This window comes from Aethalodelphis obliquidens, unplaced genomic scaffold, assembly GCF_003676395.1.
Source record: "Aethalodelphis obliquidens isolate GAN/ISIS:26980383/991018 unplaced genomic scaffold, ASM367639v1 scaffold8, whole genome shotgun sequence".
Taxonomy (NCBI): Eukaryota; Metazoa; Chordata; class Mammalia; order Artiodactyla; family Delphinidae; genus Aethalodelphis; species Aethalodelphis obliquidens.
The window spans coordinates 19,411,560-19,432,989 of record NW_020837952.1 but is presented as its reverse complement, the minus strand read 5'-3'; the positions used below and the strand labels follow the sequence as shown (position 1 = coordinate 19,432,989).

The window sequence follows — 21,430 nt, the reverse complement described above, 5'->3', positions numbered from 1 at the left end:
TTATCTACATCTCCATATGAAAAAGTAATTTCCTCCTTGTCTCTGGGAACGGCAGATTTCCCAGATGACGCAGAAAAACCTTTTGGTCAGGCAATCAGATGTGGTTAGATCTTCCTCTGTGGGGAAGAATTCCTATTTAACTTTAAGAGAGAGATAATTTGACCAAGTTAAACATGAATCAAGATTCCTACTTGTCTGGCACAAACCATCCTTAAGCTATACAGCAGGCAGGAAACTTGTGTCTTTTGTGGACATAAATTTTCTTCCTGTTTGTAAATCTCTCCAGATGCTCTGTTTTGATTAAACGAGGATTGGGTCCTTATAAATTACTTAGATTTCTAGTGAGGGAAAGGAAGAGGTTGGGAATAACCAATCTACTGAGCCTCTGTAGCCCTGGGCAAGGCGAGGGAAGAGGGGACATTGAGACTCACATGAATTTGCCCTGAATGCATGTACTGCATGAATTTGCAATCCTGGGTCCTTACCTCAAGCGCCCTGTAGTGGGGGCGGGGGGGGGGGGCGGTGAGGAAGACTATTTATGGAAATACCTATCAAAGCCCATCTTGTTTTTATGTTCCTGTTGTGTTGAAAAGGACTGAAAGGTGCTATCCATTGCTAATATTCCCCAGCCCGGCCTTTGTGTAAATAAGGGAGATGTTCTAATTTTTCCAAGCCGCTGATGGGAACAGCTTGCCTGTGCCTTTAAGTCGACTTCAAAGTCCTGCCTGGACAAGTTCACCTTTGGCGTCTCCTTATGAGGATGATTCCTCCTTTCTAAGAGGAAGCACAGAGTGACTTAAGTAACCCTGGAAGGACAGCTGTCAGGTCCCGCAGGAAATGAGTGGACCCAGATCTGGTTAGAAGCTAAATTGACCAGGTACAAAGTGCTAAGCTCTGTATGCAAGTGAACAAGGGCTCCAAAGCCATATGAGATGTGGTCTTTGGTCACGCCCTTCCGCAGTCCTGGTCAGAGCCAGTGTTGCAGATTCAGCGGCGCTGTGTGGCTTATTACACTTGAGTGTTAGAAACATGGAGGTGAGGAGGGCGCAGCTGGAACCACTTCCTCTCCCAGCACACAAGGTGATCTCACTGCCTGTGAGCACCCTCATTAGGCCTCTTACTCAACAGGGCAATGAAGAGCAGCCCCTCCCCTAGGAAACAGCTCAGCCCTGCGGAGGCCTGTAAGAACTGTTCTCGCTGTGGCTCTGGGTGGTCAGCTGGCTGGACTCTATGTATTTTTATTACAGACCAACTCAGAACTGAGGTTTTGACCCACTCTTTGGAAGTAGGGTATAGTGGTAAGCATGGATTTTGGAGTCAAACTAGGGAAGGAAGCAAATCCCAGTTATGCACTGACTGGCTATGTCGTGTTGATAAAGTAACTTAACCTTACTGGAGCCTAAAATGGTATGGTAGCACCTGCTCTCATGGGATGCTTGTAGGAGTGACTGAAACAATGTATGCTGAGTGCTCAGTACAATATTGGTTAGAGATACACTCAATAAATGTACTACTGTTACTACTTTGTAGACTTCCGAGTTGCTTCAGCAGGAAGCTTCACCATTTGCTAATGAGATGCCTGTTCCTTCTGGATTGGACAGAGTTTGGCATTTGCTACTCTGCATCCTCTCATTCGGGGGGGTTGGACCAGACTCATGAATAGTGAGCCTGAGTGACAATATGGAACTGATCCTTGACAGAACACATTCCTAAGCAAACAGTCACTGCTCAGTAGAGGACATCTCATTTAGCTTATAAGGGTTCTAACTAATTTATCACTCTTGATAGATTAAAACAAAATCTGTTTTATTGTTCAGCTCTGTAGGGTGTGTGTGGGTGGGTAAGATGAAGCCACTGTAAATATCTGTTTAAAGCTCAGGCAATTAACCAAACCAAATAGCAAGTCTGACTTGAAGGCTATTTCGATTCCTTCAGAATAGTCATGAAAACACTGAAAAAAGGGAAACATATAAAAGGTCAACTCACAGAGTCTCCAGGCTATGGAGCCCATCAAAGCATTTCTTTCCCAGGGAGTGGATTCTATTGTTATGGAGATGCCTGCAGGAGAACATTACTGACGGTCAGGAAGGCACACTGCACATGGAAACTTAGGCACAACATTTTGATTGCTGAAATCCAAAGAAACTTATGCTAAAGAATGCACTGATTATATATAAGAAATGCTTTGTTTAACGTTTTTGTTTGTTTGTTTTAAAGGCTATCCGCTCCGTTCACTCTTATCACAGATGATGCTATACCCCAGAATTTAATAGGCAGTCACAGTTTTACCTTTTGGGTTTGAGATAGCGTGGAGTGTATGATAATCACGGAGTGAGCAACGAGACTGATAAAAGTAAATTCAGGTTGTTCAGTGTGGCTTTGGGATGTAGGATACTAAATAGAGATTCTGACCAACACTGACAAATGGAGGATGGAAGGAAGGTCCTAGGTGTACTAAGCACGTTTTCTATTAAAGCTGATGGCTTATCATGGCTACATTCCCAGGGTGGGGCTACAGGTTAAGAGGAAACGACAATCTCGGCCACAGAGAATGGCGATCAGATGTTTTGGCTGCCCAAGGAGAGTAGTTATCTTGACATAGTATAAATGACTCTAATTATCATCTTTGGCTCAATGGTTAAATTGGTTAGGTCAGGGCCAGTGAGAACAGCTGTGTGCATAACTGAAAACCGGACCAAGTCCCAAAGGGGTTTTTGGAAAATGGGCTTAAGGACAGGGGGAAAAAGAATAGCTGGATCTCTGTAAATACATTCCCCCTAGTGGAGGGAAAAATTAAAGCACCTACCCAGCTTCTGGTGGGATAGAACCGTCACCTTTGTATGTGAAATTCAGTGTAGAAATTTGTTACTATCGCCCCACATGTCCTATCCTTTCAGACTAAGGTTTTCATTCTAATAAATATATGTTGGTTTCATGTGACATCTTTGTGACATTTATTGAGGATTTTTTACATGCAACACATGAGGAAAGAGGGTTGAGGGGAGCCTAAAAAGATGGATGAGATGCTGGCCAGCCGTCAAAAGAGTATATACTGCAGTGCAAGAGACTGACGTGTCATCAGGAAAAGTGGAGTGATTGAAGAGAGCGATGGGCTGGTGGGGGGCATGGAGCAAAGCCAGAAATAGTGCAGAAGACGCCTTCCACGAAGTCTCCATGCACACTGCTCTTAGAGGCTGTCAAGCAGCTACTGTTGTCCTATATCAGGATTGATCGACATAGTTATAGACGTGGGACATCCTTCTACACTCTTGAACTGATTAGTTTTCAAACTATTACTGGAGAATCTTTTTGATTTACTTGAAATAGTGAAATCTGGACCTCAAAGGAAAAAAGCCATACAAATGCATAGCTCGCTGTCAAGGGTTCATTCCTCGCTTCTGTTCCCTTGGAAGGGGGTCAAGAAGTTCTTATTAAATAATAAGAAGGGCATATTTCAATTTGACCTGCATTATAAATTATTATCAGAAGTAAGGGATTTTTTTTTATTAACTTTGGTCGCAGGACTAACCATACGGCGTGGTGATTACCTGTACAATACACAATGGCTTCCCTAAGACAGAGGTCGTATTTTGTTATCTTTGAATGCCTAGCAGTGCTTGGCCCTTGGCAGGTGCTCGATAAATGCTGTTTAATTCTTCTACACAATTAGAACATTTATGAGTCATTTTGGGGGGTTTTCCCTCCCTTAAAATGTCCCTATTCAAAGTCTGAAGGGCTATCTGTTTAAGGTCAAGGTCTTACGGTGAATTACAAGGTGTTACAGTGACTTTAGAAACTGTTAAAAGAGAGAGGAAAAAAATCAATAAAACTTACAGAACCACCAAGCTGGAGAGGTTTCTAAAGGCGTAGTCTGGTATGTGGTGTATTTTGTTCAGGGCCAAGGTCATGGCCTGCAGCGCTGATAAACTTCTGAAAGCCTGGACAGGGATTTCTGTCAGAGAGTTGTCATCCAGCCACAGGTGCCTCAGAGAATACAGCCCACTGAAACAGCTGGGGGGCACGGAGCTGATGTGGTTGGCATCCAGACGCCTGGGGAAGAGAGCAAAGCAAGAGCAGAAGAAGAGAGTGAAGGCCAGGCACAGGATGCGCCTTTGCAGGAAAACCTCAATCTGCTGATTCATAGGAGAGAAACAGGGCTCGGGGTCCTCAGGACGCCCTGACACCTGGAGCATTCTGCTCTCCTGGTAGCCTCTTCTCACTCATGAGTAGAACCATTGCTGTAAAATTCCACAGTGCCTTGATTCTCTTCCAGCCTTGTGGATAACACGCTTTCCGGCAAGGGAGTGGCCTTCCCTGGGGTATAACGTTTCAGCGTGATCTTTTAGCTTCCCTTTCTGACACCGGGAGAAAGACACCTTCTCTCCTCCTTCCCACCCCAAGACAAACAAATGCTTACTTTCCTGGACTGTTTTGAACATACAAAACATACTTATTGACTAGCTCTGGGAAAAGATTATTTCAGTATTTGAAAGGGACCAAGTAGTATTTACAAGGCTGTCAGAGGCATGCCTCAGGGAGAAGGGAGGTGCCCCCCCGCCTTTTTCTTACTATTGTGCTGAAAAGCCTAAACCTGCAGGCTTTCTTGCTCATCCGAACCAAAGACATTGAGCAGATGTTTGTTTTTCCTGACATTTTAAATGAACAATAAAATTAACAGCTTTCCCAGTTTTTGCTTGCTTTTTCTACACACTGCTTTTTTTAAAAAAATGGGGAAATACATCTAAAAATAGGTCTAGTTAATAAGCTGTTACAGCTTCAGAGCCAGCAGAGGGAGTGCAATACATTTATTTCACCCTAATCCAACATAAACAATGGCTGTAATGACAATGCCTTAACTTTTCATATTGAAGTGACCAGGCAGACACAAATTGAAATTTTCTGTAAGGTGCATGAACAGACCCATCAACATTCAGCTATGCATCCAACAGCCCTCAGTCATTTTTTCCAGTGTGTTCTCAAGGCTCACACATTGGTTTGCATTTTCAAAGCTGGGATTAAAGAAAGAGAAGAGTTGCGTTTTAAGCAGCGCATGTATTAGGAAGGATTAGAAAATCACGAGTGGATTTTGAAAAATGTTTTAGGAAGCACTTAAGACTAAACAGATGCAGGAAGCACACAAGGATCACAAAATAATCCCCTGCAGACCAAGTTTAAACAGTTTAGAAATCGAGTTCTCTGTGGTAGGGAGTTAATCTCAATGGGAAGCAGCTCCTCACTTTTGTTCACACATTTCACTCCACCCATGCCCTCGCTCCTGCTTCTCCTGACTGAATGGGGAGGGATGCCCTCAAGGTCCTGGGCCAAGTTTTTTTTTTTTTTTTTTGCGGTACGCGGGCCTCTCACTGCTGTGGCCTCTCCCGTTGTGGAGCACAGGCTCCGGACGCGCAGGCTCAGCAGCCATGGCTCACGGGCCCAGCCGCTCCGCGGCATGCGGGATCTTCCCGGACCAGGGCACGAACCCGTGTCCCCTGCATCGGCAGGCGTACTCTCAACCACAGCGCCACCAGGGAAGCCCTGGGCCAAGTTTTGATACTGAGATAAGGTCACTTGGAACAAACAAGTCCGGTGTCACAGCCCACTCACAATTAAATCTCCAGTAGAACAACTATCACTGCAGGCAGCAGAAACTCAGTTTCCAAATATCTCAAGGTTCTGTCTACAAATGGAACTGGAAAGGTTTAGACGAACTCAACACCATCTCTTCCCCGTATTCCAGCAACAACATGCTCGGCCTGTGTTCAAATAAGGTATAATGTCATCGGGGCATGAGGAGGTGCTTGATTTTGTTTGACTAAGAGTAAAGCACATATGTAACTCTCCTTAATGACTACACTGATTAAAGCATGATGATTTTATTTAAATAATATGAAGTTCCGAGTTTTAGTTGACGTACTGATGATTGCTAGTTGCTTATGCGTTGAAACTACAAGTGCTTCTAAGTCCTGAAAAGGACTGACATTCAGGTTCAGTGTAGCCATCAGGTTACATGTACGGAAAAGGCTTTCTCTGCATTGAGTCACAGGCTTGTCTTTTTCGCTATTCAAGTTACTACCAAAGTTTCTGCTGGATCTTAAAGTGACCCTGGTATCAGTTTCCACTGTTAAAAAGTCCATTTCTCTGGATAGGTGTCTTTTATGAATCATCTCCCACCTCCAGTAAAAAGGATGTAATCTGCCTTCTACACCGTGATCTTAGAGCAATGTGCTATCTAAAATGAGTAGGACAGGGCAATTCTTCACAGTCCTAATACTCCAAATACTAATACACCCTGACCCAGTACTCAGGTATCCTGAGTGCAGCATTAAGCTTTTCTCTTTCTCAACAGTTTCTTCATCCAAGAAGCTCCCCATAAATGGTATTCCTTCTCAATGCGGTGTTTTTGAAGTCCACGTCCACCTGGCTGCAGTGGTCCAAACCTATTTCAGAAAGTGGTATATTGTTCACGCTCAGAGGTATTATCTGAGTCAATCTTAACAGAAGATCCCAAGGCAAACCAGAGTATAGAATTCATCATCCAGCCACTCATACAGGTGGTTCTTACAGAGCAAGGTTAAGACTGTGGACAAAGCAGCTGGCAGGGCACGAGTTGTGCCTATTCAGTGAGTAAACAGAAAGCTCATATTATGTCAACCTGGTCTGGTGGGGCAGCTGGGCGTTTTCTATTCATATGCTTGAAAATGCAATTGTTAAGCACTGGAGTGTAAGTAAAACGCGAGAACACAGTACATGAAAACACACGTAGAAATGTGGTTCTATAATATTATCAGGAGCAACAAGAATAACTACATTATACGGCTGCACTTTATAAGGGTTTTTTGGTTTTCATTTCTATTTCCTGCAAGTCACAAAGGTGTGTGTGCGCGCGCAGTCAGCTCAGAATCTGTGAATCAGTGCAGAGGTTTGGGATGAGAAATTTGGGGTCCAAATCAGATAACAGCTGTATGACCATGGCCAAGTCAACAGACTTCAGCGTTCACATCTGTAAATTGGGGGTAACTCTATCTTACTAAAGAAAAGAACACAACAAGACTTTGAAAACTATAAAGCACCTTAATGATTTTTAAATCATTACTGCTTGAAGTGGGTTAACAGTTTGCATTTTTGTCTTTTGACCATAAAACCAGTCAGAAAAAAAGAAGTCAATTAAAATTTTCCCTTAGTCAAAAGTTGGTTAACATGAGTGCTAGCTTGTCAGTGAATTTCAGTTCTGAGACATGCAGACTATTTCTTTCATCCCTCATAACAGAAATGATGAAGAGGTGTCTGCGATCAGACACCCTTACTTTTCAGCCTTCAGTATTATCATTATACGTACGTGTGTGTGTGTGTATCTATATCTATCTACCTATCTATCTACCTATCTATCTATCTATCTATCTGTATCTCAGTATCACAAAGGGCAAATAGTTGTGTTCCTGATACATTACTGAAGAGCACATCTTCACTCTGAAGGCAAAGAAGAAGTGGTGACATGGGATAGATGGCATATTCTCAGAGAAAGTTCCTAGCAGTGATCTTGGCATTTAAGTATCCATCAGTAATGGGGCAGAGGCAGCATAAAGCCTGCAGTGCAGTTAGGTGTAGCAAAATGAAACACTTTAACAAAGGGAGTGGCCTCACCTTCTTCTGGACAAACAAACCTCTTAACTATGATCTTGAAATGCAATCTGAAAAGTAATCACTATGTAGGAAATGGCACCCATCTTATGCTCCGTATGTTACTTATAAGTTACAGAAAATGATAGATAAAATAAAACGTTACCCTACTTCCTATGTCACATGCAACCACCTACATAATGAGCATATGGTAGACTGGAAAGTGCACTGAGTTAGGAGAATTAAGACACAAATTTAAGTCAAGACTCTGTCACTTATTAAATTCTGAGATTAGGGGCATTCTGATTAATTTCTCTGAGGGTCAATTTTCATATGTGTAAAGCAGAATCACAACATGTCACACAATTGCTATGGGAATTAAATGAGAAAAATATATGCAGAAGGGTTTTGCAAACAGTAAAGCACTCCACAAATGATAGGCTTATTACTGGAGAAAAATCTTCACATTTAGGAAGTAGTATCATTCCCCCTGCCCTGAAGTTTCTTTTGTTTGCTCTGAAGCATCTTAATCCTTTGTAATTTCAAATCTCTCTATCGGAGATTGCCATTTTTTTTTTTTTTTTTTGGTCATATGGACTGGCAGGATGGCTGATTTTCTACTCACTGTACATCCTTAACACCTATGTCCAGCACTGCATGTTTTGATTGGTGTTATAGGAAGGCTTCCTTCACAGAGAAAAGGAGATGCACACATCTTTTGTGTTTCTCCAGCAAAGGTCCAAAAAGTCCCCAAAGGCGAAAATGGCTGAGGAAAAATATGATATCATCTAGTGCAAGAACAGAATTTTTATTAACTATGAGCCTCTGCAGTGCCACTTAGAGGACCACAAGTGATGAGAAATGGATTCGTCGTGCCTTTTGGGCATACGTTGAAACTCCTTCTCTGGAGGGAAGCCTGGAGGTCGGAGGGCTCTACCATTGCCAAAAGGGATTCTACTGCACAAACTGCTGGGCCAAGGCGGCTGTTTCTCAGGGACTCTGGGTTGTCTCTCCTCACCACTGGCACCTGGTCAGGACCATCCATTTCACCCTGACAGGCTTCAACAACTTTGCATATCCAAGGTAAGCGTTTGGAGTCTGAATAACTTCACTCCCAGAAAGTTTCTGGATTACTAAACCTATGAGAAACGTCTCACCTTCCCCCAAGTGATCTTCAAGATCTGCATAAAACTATTTCTCTGGGATGGGGGTGTCGTGTTGTCTCCAGAGTGAACACCCTAATAATGGATGTGCTGTGGAAAGGTCAGTCTGATAGCTGTGTGCAAGAGGGGCTGGGGGGACAGGAAGTGATCAAGGCAGTTGCAGTCATCAGGGTGAGACAGGAGGAGTGCTTTAAAGAAGTATGGGAATGTGGAGGAAGGCCTGGTATGAAGGATGCTAAATAAGTTGGTCTGACCAAACATGGTGATTTGCTAGATGTGACCAGAAGGGAAGACAAAGAAGCTATGGTGGTTTAGTGTTCTGGGCAACTGGGTGGAGGGAACCATGCAGGGATGAACGTTACCCAGTATTATACAAAATAAAGATAAAACAGAACTGCATGTTCACTGTGAATACAGTTCTGTAATATCAGTGTATCTTATGTGAGGAGGAGCTGGAACGTAACAGGCAAAAAAAAAAAAAAAAAGTGCTTATTTTCTTAACTTCTCTCTCTGAAGTTTTTCCCTAATGTTTTCATGCATAAAAGCTTAATTTTACAAATTTTCTCTTTTAAAAGAAACATTTTGCCTACCTGTTCCACACTCCTGAAAGGAATTTTTGCTTTATAGATGGCATTATAGTAGGGATTAGAGAATCTATGAGGTCACTCTTGCTATTGTTTCTCCAGAAAATAGCCCTTTACATATATCTTGTATATGCTACCTTGCCAATGTATCACACAAACTTATACCTTTGTTTGAGAATGTCTTTGATGAGCCATTAACTACAAAGAAGAAAGCATTAGTCAAAAGATAACCCATTGATATTGGCTAATTCCCATCTCTCATGACTGTAATATTGTCAATTATTAACATGGATGACTGGAGGAAAAAAAAGGCAAAGGTGTGAAGAATGCTGCAGCTGCAGGTATAATACAGCTTATGGGGACTCTTACAATAAACAGAGCTATGAAGCACAGCATTTGACACAGCTATTTTACATTTGGATGAGCATTTTTCTTCATAAGTTTTAAGCGATCAACTCTCTTGTACACACATTTGTACATTTTATGAGACCATTTTGAACAATTCCTGAAGAGTCAAATGAACACAGTGATTTAGTTCATTTATAAAATTTTAAGAAATGAAAACTGTTTCCATTATTATCTAACTTTTACTATGAAATGAAAAGCATGTAGTTCCAAGCTTGTATATAACACAATTTGACCAATTCCCTAAAGTCTTTGTTATGGTGAAATTTTACTGAATTTTATTGCACTGAAACCAGTGGATCATTGGAATTGAATTTGTCAGATCACTATAATAATACTATCTGGATAGAATTTTATCTATATGAACTCTTACGGATTGAATTCGTATTGATTTATATGAATTCTTCCTAATAATATGAGTCATTTTTATTGTTAGTATTGTGTTTTAATATTTATGAAATCATGACAATGTGGAATTCCACCTTCTAATGAAATTTCCCATCTATAACCTAGGAAGATACTAAGCATATAAACACCATGATTGCTTATATGGGAATTTTTTCTTTCATCTTTCTATTCTCCATCTTATTTACTGGTAAACTTAATGTAAAACCAGGAAGAAAAATTATTGCTTTAGACTTGTCTCTGAAAAGATAAAAAAGTTTTTTCCATCTTTGCAGCTTGGGGAGAGGGAAACTCTAGAGGTTCATTGAAGTGTAGTAACTTAGAGACTAGTCCCAACTCTAGTTTCTGTAATTACCTACAGATGGACAAATCCACTAATGGTGATTGAGGTCAACTTCTTTCACCAAAAAACAAACCCTGGAGTTCTAATTATAACTTTTCTTGGGAAGGGGCAGATATGCTCCTGTCAGAACTAATAGTCATATCATTTATTCTTTCTCTCGGATGATTACCAGGAGTTTTTGCAGGATTAAAAAATATATTTAGTTACAAAAAAAAAATAATGTAGAGACTAGTCAGCTGGCTCGACTAGTAGCCGGATGAAGTGTCTAATAGAACCAAACCTCTGCCTCTCTGGCATCACTGGGAAGTACAAGACTCCAATGAGAAATATATTTTAAAGTCAATTTACATGGAGTTGCTCAGTTTCTCTGAGGTCACCATGGCTGTGAATTTTTTAACAGGGAGATGATCTACAGCCAAAGTAACATGAGCGTTGACTTTTTTAGCTTCATTTTTCTCCATAGAAAACAAAGACCTCCTTTTTGTCAGGAGCACCGTTAGTCTCCCAGCTACCACCAGGGTTTGAAATCCGGGGGTCATTTTTGCATCTTCCATTGCTGTCCAGACTAACATTCACCAAGGTCTCTCCATTTATCTTCATCTCCAAGAGTGTCGACTTCCACTGCCTATTAAGTCTCTTATCTCTTCACACCTGCGTCACTGCAACAGCCTCTAGCTGGTCCTTTTGCTTTTGATCTCTTATCTCTTCAATTAATCCTGCAGGCTGCTGCCAGACGAGTCTCCCTACAACTGGGCTCTATGTCGCCCCGTTAGGAATCCACAGTTCTCCCATGTTACCATTCCTTTTAAACCCAAATTTTCCATTCTTATATTCAAAGCTCATTCACCTTATCTAGCTAAACTTTTCTCTTATTTCTGTGACCAAGTCAAGTCCCTTTTGTAGCTTCTTCCCACCGTATCTCTGAGCCTTGTGTTCAGGAACATCCTCTCATTCCTGCCTAATCTGAATCTCATCAACCTGAGACAATATTAGGGTTCCTCTCTCAACCCTACTCTTGAAGTGGGGAGTCCTCAGCTAAGCCAATGGGAAAGCTAAATCTTGTAGACGGATCAACTTCAAAATCCCTCAAGGAAACACTGGGACCCAACTCTTAGCTCAGGGAGGGCAGGGAGGAAAAACCAGGGTACAGAGATAAGAGTTGGGAGCCAGGGAGATCAGTGAACGCAGGCTACAGTCAAAGCGGGGGAGATTAGCTGATCTTGAGCATGTTTAGAACATCATTTAGAGTTTGATGCTTTGGTTCAGTTCAACAAGTATTTCTTGGGTGCTTTCTTTGCAGGTACAGTACCTGGTGCTGGAGATCTAGCAGTAAACCAGGCAGACATGGTTTATAGAGCATGTTTGCTAAAGGGTAGTCAGTCAAATCATTACAATGAAGTGTTAGGTAACAGGAAATGCATGGTAGAAGGATCTAACCTAAGTTTCAGTTTTCTTTGAGATCTAGATCTGGATTTCAAACTGCCTATGTGACATCTCTACTGAGTTGTTCTTCCTTAAACAAGACATTTGGTTTTGAAAATGTTCAAGACCAAACTCATTATCTCCCCAAATGTCATGCTCTACCAGCATTTCTTATCTCAGTGATGGGTCTCAGTAAATATGTGATTATATAAACCAGGAACTTAGGAATCATCCTCCACACCTCTTTCTCCTTCATTCTTTGTAGCCAATTCATTACCAAATACTGCTAATTTCATCTAAAAATTTCTCAAATCCATTTCCCATTCTCCATCTCCACTGCCCCCATCCTGACAAAGGTCTCCTTTCTCTCCTAGACTATTTCAGTAACACAGATCCAATCACGCCCTTTCCTATTCAAAATCTTCCAGTGGATTCTCACTGCTTTTACAATAAAGACTAAAATTCGTGACATGTCCCAAAGAGCTTTCAAGGGGTCTGGACTCCACCCGCCTCACTAGGCTCTTCTTGCACTTTTCCCGCCACATGCTTCCTGCTTTGGCCACACTGATCTTGTTTCTGATCCTTGATGTACCAGCTCCCCTCTCCCCGCACCATCACTGCAAGGTTTTGCACATGTAGTTCCCTTTGTCTGGAAAGTTCTTCCCTCTTCTCTTTGTCTAATCAACTCTTACCTTTGCAATATGAACAAGATACCCTTTTCTCACCTATAGTTTCCTCATAAGGAAAGTGGAGACAAGTTCCATCTCCCAGGTAACGAGGGAATAGACAACCAAATGCATAGGGAAACACTAAAAAAGTTTGACTGGTCAACACATGAATAAATATTGCTCTCGTCCCTTCCTCAATTTCTTTATTTCTGTTCTGAAGCATTACTAGTTTTCCTCCTTTTTGTAAACCTCCATAACCATATACCTAGAGGTACTATTCGTTTCTGTCAAGTTCCTTCCCCTCACATTAGTGCATTCTGTTGCGTGCCCATTCTCTGTAGTGGATTCGCTCAGGGAAGCACGATAGCGTAGTACTAAAATTGGCAGGTTTTGGAGCCAGAAAGACCAGAATTTTTATCCCAGACTTACCTCTAGCCTGACTCTATTAAAGCCAAATGACCTTGAGAAGATCAATTAAGCTTTCTGAGTTTTCTCCTTCCTCATCACTAAGGAAGGGATAATCTTGGCTCCCACCTCATGAGGTTTCTTCGAGGGTGAAGTGAGATGATGCAGGTAAGAGTTTTAATAAATATCGATGGCTCCTGCTTTTATAACCGTGGGTGTTTTTGATTTTGTCCTTGTCCTGTTCCTATACTTTGCTTCTTCTCTTTTTTTTTTTTTTTTTTTGCGGTACATGGGCCTCTCACTACTGTGGCCTCTCCCGTTGTGGAGCACAGGCTCCGGACGCGCAGGCTCAGTGGCCATGGCTCACGGGCCCAGCCGCTCTGCGGCATGTGGGATCCTCCCAGACCGGGGCTCGAACCCGTATCCCCTGCATCGGCAGGCGGACTCTCAACCACTGCGCCACCAGGGAAGCCCCCCTTTTGATCTTTTAATCTTATCCTCTCGGTTACCTCCCGGTGCTTTCTTTTCTTCTGCTCCTTGTCTTCTGTTACTTCCTTCCCACTGTTTAGCCTGGGTCTGAAACCCAATAGGCTCCTGGACATTAGCAGTGGAGAACTGCTGCTGGTTCCAGGCTTGCCTTACTTTCTGCTCGGCACTGCGAGCCCTGCCTCTTCCTCCTCACCTCCTCTTCCTGCTTATTCTCTTTCTGGATTATTAGTAGCAAAACCCTACTATGAAGAGTTGAGGTGAAGTTATTGACATTTCACAGGGTCCAAGGAGGGGGGTGTCTGTAGCCCTTAAGCTGACGTCACAATAAGATGCTCAGGCAGATCTTGTTCCAGGCAGGAGTTATATATTCTTCTCGGCTTTTAAAATAATGTCTTGTACTCTAAAGAAGATTATTAGCTAATTGGAGAATAGAGAGAATGCTAAAGACATGTCTAATTCTCCCTTCATTTTCTACTTACCAACTCATTATTTTTGTGATTGTGCATTTTCCACAGTTAGTTTTGCTAGTGCAGACTTGGCATGAAAATCAACATGTATTAAGTAATATCCTGGTTAACTGGACAAACATGAATGTGTCATTCTCTTTGATCACCTTGAACTTCCACTAATGACAGTGAGGTGCTTGAACATCATTAATGACAATCAATAAGTGAAGCAACGATTTTTTTTCATAGATCGATTTCTTAACTATTATTATTATATTTTTTTTTCGGTATGCGGGCCTCTCACTGCTGTGGCCTCTCCGTTGTGGAGCACAGGCTCCGGACGCGCAGGCCCAGCGGCCATGGCTCACGGGCCCAGCCGCTCCGCGGCATGTGGGATCTTCCCGGACCGGGGCACGAACCCGTGTCCCCTGCATCGGCAGGCGGACTCTCAACCACTGCACCACCAGGGAAGCCCGATTTCTTAACTATTAATACAAAGGTGTGAGGTTATGGGAGGGTTAAGTTTTGAGTTTCCATCAAATCACTGTAATCTGATCCCAGTCCGTAAATGACTATAATGCCCAGAGTTTTTTGGTGAAATCCAATTCACTGTGAATTCTGATTACATTTCCTATTCCTTTCCAAAAAACAGAAAGGAAATTAAGTTATATTTGATTACATTACAAAAGGCCAACTGGTGTCTGGGCTGTCGTTGCCTTGTCAGAAGCCTAACGTACATATTGTACAGGGGCAGGCTCTGGGCTACCGGGCTCTGGCACATGGACAAGCCCTCTTATTCTTTAGCTGAGCAGTTCGTAAGCAACAGCAGAGAGTTCAAAGAACACAAATGTACCTATGTGTTTTCATTATGAACAAAGCCAAATATTTGCTGTTTACATGGAATCAATGAAAATTACATCCCTTGAAATATAAGTATAATTTGTTTCTTACTCAGAGCAAGGTTACCAAGTTCAATATAAATCAAGTTTCTTAAAGTTTATTCAATGAAGCCAAGTCTGTATGGGTGGGGCAAAGTATACCCATGATCTATTTCAGTAGTTCTCAACCATTTCTGGTTTGTAGACTGCTTTGTTCATGTCATAGATGCTAAAAATTTTAATTCTCAAATGCACCATGTATAGAAATCCCCTGAGGATTTTGTTAAAATGAAGCTTTTGATCAAGCTAGACAGAGATGGGGCCCAAGGTTCTGCATGTCTCGGGAGGTGTTGATGTTGTCGGTCCATGGACACATTCGAATAGCAGAATAATACCGCATGTGGCCTCCTAACTTTATCTGCCCCAGACTGTCAGTAGAACTAATAGGTAGATGTGAGCTATTTCAATTAAGCACAAACAAGGCGACTTTTTGAATAAAAGGCCCATTACTTTTATCTCATATTAGTTTATACTGGAATGCAAAATATGGACTTTGTTATTATATCAAGTTTGAAGAGTTCAGGAGGATATTTGCAAATCATCTTAGGACACTCATTTTCCCAATCTTCATTTAGGAAGCACTTACCTATATCATTAAACCAGTTAGAAAACACTGATGTTTGGGTCTCCTACTCAGAGGTTCTGATTTTCATTGGTCTGGGGTGCAGCCTAGGCTTCCGGACTCTCCAGATGATTCTTCTTTGCAGCCGGAATTGAGAAGCCCCCCTTTAGAAGTTGCAAAGCCGGGAAGGCATATGGGTGATGCACTCCCAGCCCCTGGGGAATGCAGAGTGCTTCTTAGAGAGTGAATGAATAATACAAGGAAAAGAATAAAGTGGAGAAAAATAGAGTGAATTCAAGAAAGAGAAAAGAGGAACCATTAAAAAAAGGGCTAAGTGAAGGTCTAAGGGTTGACTGTAGTCCAAGAAGAGCTGGATAGGTAGCTGAACGGAAGCCTCCCAGGTGTCATGGATGAGACGGGTTTCACCCTCTTTGTTATTCGTATTGATATGAAAGTAGCACGGAGGCTGCAGTACGCATGCAAAATGAATGCACAATGGATAAGGAATGCACGTTTGCAATGACCATTAGACTCAAAGCTGTTTTTATTTTTGGAACTGCTTGAAGGAAGTGGGAGAAGTACTATTAAACACCTTGCATCTGGGACAACAGTAAAACTTTAAAAGGGCTCACAGTAGCCCAAACCTCCAGAGTGGGTAGGGGACTCCTTTGGTTGGTACAATGCAGTTTCTGTGGGGTTGGTGGTTAAGTGTATGTTCTTTTGAGTCATATCTTCATGCTTGTACCAAAGTAGCACAAAAAATGTAAGTGAGACAAAGTGTCATAGCTGCACACACTGCCAACATTCAGCACCTCACATGGTCTGCCGTGCTCTGGGCGAAGGGACCCCGGACAAACGTTACATAACTGGCCGATACAATCCGGTGTGCACTGGGGGCTGAAGATCTATCTCGATGCCTCAGTTTGGATGCGATAAGCATCCTGCTAGAAAGTTAACCCTTGGCTTTTTCACAGGGAACACATATTTATAAGGTTTCAAAAGTCATTGTTTTTGTGAACCAGACACCAAATGCAAGAGACACCTGGTGAACAATAAATATCTAGACGGTAAGAAACTAAATCTGAACACCTTGATCAGAGAGGCACCACCCAGTTCGAGCGAACAAAAGATTCATGGTTTTCGCTTTCTCAAAGGGTTCACTTCTGTGGGTGTTCTGTTTGTGATCTTCTTTCAGCTGATAGTGGCTTTTGGTTACCAACTCTTATCCTTCTATCTTCTGCCTGCCTCACAGCTGTTTAAAGATCCTATTGGCCACTGCTATTATCTCGTTTTTCAATTCAGCCATTAGACCCCGTGCCCTGACACAGATAACCCACCTCCAGGGTGTTTTGCTGTTCTGGCTGGTTTTTTCCTTCAGGAAAAGGCTTGTGCCACAAAGGGGGAGTGATACTGTGATGTCATTACAGAGTTCCTGAAAATGCAGCAGACCTACCCCCTGCCACAAAGGGGCTCTTGTGGGCTTGTTTATCTCTAGGCTGGTGAGAACCTAGGAAGTCACTTTGTTCGACTGGAATAAAAAGCTTAAAATGGTCTCAAGTACAGATTTGCTTTCATTAAAAAGAAGAAAAAAGATCAAAGGAAGAAAGTAGCATCTCCAGATCTCACGTTCCTCCTTCTCTTGTATCACTTCAGTAAAAGACACTAAGCAAACTATGTGTAATTGTTAACCGATGTATTCTTTACAATGATGTTCAACTCGAGTCTGCAATATTTATTTGCCTTTTTTATGCATTTATCTCCCTCATCATTCTAGACCAGAAACCACTATTTTGTTTGACAGATGAGGACCTCCAGTGTAAGTAAGATGAAAACATGTATCACACATGTGGATATTGGAAATCATGCAACATTTCCAATATACTTGTACATTCTGATGAGATGCAGATACTGATCAAGAACTCATGGCATAGTGTTGCCAAATAATCACTGTGAACCACTGCTTACAACCCAAGCTCCAAAACATCTAGCTGGTGAGAAAGTTCTTTGTGTGAGGAATAACTACTTTTTATTCATTCAGAGGTTTTAAATCAGAGGAGGGTGGAAACTCCTGATGGAAAAGTTGTGGATTCAGAGTAAGGAACACCAACACCATTGCTGTGTGTGTGTGTGTGTCTGTGTGTGGTGTGTGAATCTGAGGTATGTGTGTGTATATCTGTGGGACTGTTTGTGAATATGTTTGTACGTCTGTGTGTGGCGGTGAGGAAGCTCCTGGTTAGTAGACTTGCCCAGTATGACTTTAAGAGATATCATTAGATCTTAGCTTCCTGAATTGAGGACCCCTGGTATACATACAGAACTCAAAAAATTAAGCCTTTATTTGACTCAGCAAAATTGCATTACAGGGCAGCTCAGATAATCTAAAAACAGAAGAAACTGAAGATGCCAAGAGGTCTAGATTTTGACTCTCATTTTTCTAGATAAAAGGAGAAAGTATTATTCCTGATTTGAATTCAGGAGCTAAAATACTGTATAGGGGAGTATAGGACAAGATACTGGATTTTTGTCCTGTGATACCAACATATACAAGAGGCTTTTCATTGCATGTTTTCTGATTAAGTCTCTGCCCTGAAACCTCAAACCCCAACACTGGTCTCACTCATACATGTTTAATGAGGATGCAAAGAATTGTTGCTCTAATGGAAACTCTCACTGGCAACTTATTTAGGTATGGTCCCCACCCAAGGAACTTACTAAAATGGTCATTTGGACATTTCAATGCTCCTTCCCAAACTGAGAACATGTTGGAATTTCAGCTATACTTACAGTGATTGAAGGCTTCGCAAATTCTGTAGAGCTTCTGTGGGTACCTGTCTTAGATGATTATTCTGCAGCATGCTGCACATTGAAACAAATGAAAAAAAAAACATTAAAGAGAGCAATAATTAACAATAACTGGCATAGCAGTGTCAGGCACTGTTCTAGGTGTCAGGGAAACAGCTGAGCATCAGGCACAGCCTTGGCCTGTGAGGAGTGACAGATAATTTAAAATTAACAAATGATATATAACTTGAGACAAGTGATAGGTACTATGAACAGAAAACAAAACATGGATTTGGGATAGATGGTAACAAGGGGTGAGAATTTTATTCTAAAGGTGGTCAGAGAAGCTCTCTCTTAGGAGGTGATATTTGAGTAGAGACCAGAATGGCGTCATGGAACAAAACATGGGAACATCTGGAAAGTTACTGAGGAAGAGGGAAGAACAAGTGCAAAGGCCTCGAGGCCGGAGCTTGCTTGACTTGTTAAAGGAGGAGCAAAGGGTCATTGTGACTGAGGAGGAGTAACTGAGAGCAAGAGATTGGGAGACAACCTAAGGACATCTCATGAAGGACTTGCAGGCTTTATTTTAAATGTGGTGATAAACTCTTATTGAAGGGTTTAAGTGGGGGGGAATGATGTGATCTTATTTATGTTTTAAAAGGATCACTGTGATGACAATTAGATTAGACAAAATGGAAATAAGGATAAGAGTAGGAGGATATTAAAGATCTTCTCCCTCCTTGTGCATGATCATATTTTGATATAAAGTAATGCTTCTTGTGAACAATTACACTTTTGCTCACCTAGGTTCAACAGTTCTGATCAGAACATGGGGACTACAGAATGGAGACACCTGGCAACAGTGAAATAAAATATATCATTGCTAGTGGGAAATAGTATGGAAAAATTCCCACTAGATTTCTTATACTTTGCTACCTCATTCATAAATGTTTATAGCGCAATAATTTCGCAGCCACTCCGCCCAACCCCCAGCCAGTATTTCATGGTCTATGTAAGCCAGAGGCAGGAAAGTATTTTAGGAAAGCATTTTTAAAAGACATTTTAAATAAATATTTCTACTTATTAGGTCACAAATTTATACTTGGATTTTCAGAAATAATTTGCCTGGTTCTCTCATCTCCACAATTGAAGTCTCTTTTCATCAGATGACTACCTGGGATTCAACGCCAGGTATGTCTGACTCCAAAGCTTGATGTATTTTTTCCACTGTCCCTTGCAGCATTCTCTTGAGGAATAATCGTACAAATTCTCAGGTTGTACGCCTTTCACAGTATGATTAAGAGCATGGGTTCTCGGATCTGACTACCTCTTCCCTGCCAGTAGCCCCGTGGCCTCAGGGAAATCATTCAATCTCTCCAGGTCTCAGTGATCAGTAATAATATACACCCCCAGGGCTTATTGTGATGATCTAATGAGCGAAAGTACATAGAACAATACCTGCTGCCTGGTAAGCATTCAATAAAGGTTGGCCCTTTCTGTATAAATTGATAAGTACTCTTCTCAAAACTAATGATATAGTGACATTTTAATTAATGAGAAAATAAAATTGGCCAAAAAAAATCTCTATGCCAGTGGTTCTCAAACTTTAGGGGTCATCAGAATTCACTGGAAGGCTTGTTAGAACACTGTTTTCTGTGTTCCACCCTCAAAGTTCCTGGTTCAGTAGATCTGGGTATGGGCCAGAGAATTTGCATTTTTAACAAACTCTCAGGTGATCTTGGTGCTGCTGGGCAAGGCACCACACACTGAGAACCACCCTATGCTCTGCTAAGTATTTCTAAGAATATTTTCACCTGAACTTGAGGCTACATTGAGATTGGAGATAAGGTCTAAGTTTTGAGTCTTGGCAAGCAAACCATTTACCCTTCTTGACCGTTGGACTTTTATCTGTGGGATGGGAATAGAATAATACCATCTGATTGATAAGTTGTTTGCGGATTACAATATGAAGGCATTTATTATACTTTCATATATGCAAATATGAGCTCATATCAAATAAGACGTGTAAAATATTTGGAGCTCATAAAATTTATGCTCTTCTCACCATGGCTGAGATTCTGTTTTCTAAGGATCATAATTCTGTCACTTGTAATCCAACAGTTTTTTTTTTTTGTGGTACGCGGGCCTCTCACTGCTGTGGCCCCTCCCGTTGCGGAGCACAGGCTCCGGATGCGCAGGCTCAGCGGCCATGGCTCACGGGCCCAGCTGCTCCGCGGCATGTGGGATCCTCCCGGACCGGGGCACGAACCCCTGTCCCCTGCATCGGCAGGCGGACTCTCAACCATTGCGCCACTAGGGAAGCTCAATCCAACAGTTTTAAACAGGTAATTTCATTATTTTAAACTTGGATTCAATTAACATTTCATATATCAAAAGTCTCAAAACATGTTGGTTCTTTATGAACAAAGTCAAGATTTAGAGAGACTTCACACTTCAATTACCGGTTAGGTAATTGGGAAAACTGTAGCTTGAATGCCGTATTTTGCATAATTTACCTAAATATTAAAAGTTTACGTTTATATGTTATTTTATACCTTTCCAAGCAGTTTGAATTTATGATATAATTTTAACTTGACAGAAATGTTTTCAAAGTCACTCACTAATTGTATGATAAATTTAAGTGATAAGATACAGATAATAGACTTAATTGATGTGTAAACTTTGTAGGTAATATATTACTGGCTCAAAGTGTGTACCGAACTGTCCTCCTATGCTTTGCTAACCAGACAGTGAAACTCTTATAATGTGGTCTTTCTAGAATATTGGAAAACTGGAGTAGAGGATAAGAGATATTTAAATGGCTTTTCTTCATTGAATAGTTGCAAAGTTTCTCAGTAGCTCTATATATCTACCTTCAGAAAATGGAACTTAAACAAGCTTTACTAATGATACCTTTTAAAGCTACCCCTGAGCTACCTCCCAGCAATTTAATTTTCAACCACTTCTACCAGTTAAATACCAAAAATATAATTACAGAAAATCACTTAAGTCCTGATCTCTCCTTGAATAAAGAACTTTTGTTTAATTACTTTCAAATGACAAAACAAGAGCAAATTATCTCCATTATAACCTTATAGGTCTTCAGTGAGTTAATTAGAAAATCCTGTTTTTGTTTAAGATATTCCAGTGGGAAACAAAACAATTAAAGGATTCATAGCACTATGGAGTGCAATTAGAACAG

The 21,430-nt window shown here is 41.4% G+C and overlaps 1 protein-coding gene across 3 annotated transcripts in view; it reads right to left on the bottom strand.

Moving 5' to 3' along the window:
- Nucleotides 1-21,430, bottom strand: part of LGR5 (leucine rich repeat containing G protein-coupled receptor 5) — a 119,685-nt gene that overhangs the window by 20,688 nt on the left and 77,567 nt on the right. For 2 of the 3 annotated variants that reach the window (XM_027107028.1, XM_027107029.1), the window contains exons 4-6: nucleotides 18,232-18,303; nucleotides 3,835-4,050; nucleotides 1,987-2,058 (exon numbers count right to left, since the gene is read on the bottom strand). In XM_027107028.1, coding sequence (XP_026962829.1) covers nucleotides 1,987-2,058; nucleotides 3,835-4,050; nucleotides 18,232-18,303 — 360 coding nt within the window. The remainder of the gene's footprint in view (nucleotides 1-1,986; nucleotides 2,059-3,834; nucleotides 4,051-18,231; nucleotides 18,304-21,430) is intronic. The other variant, XM_027107030.1, reaches the window with a different exon arrangement.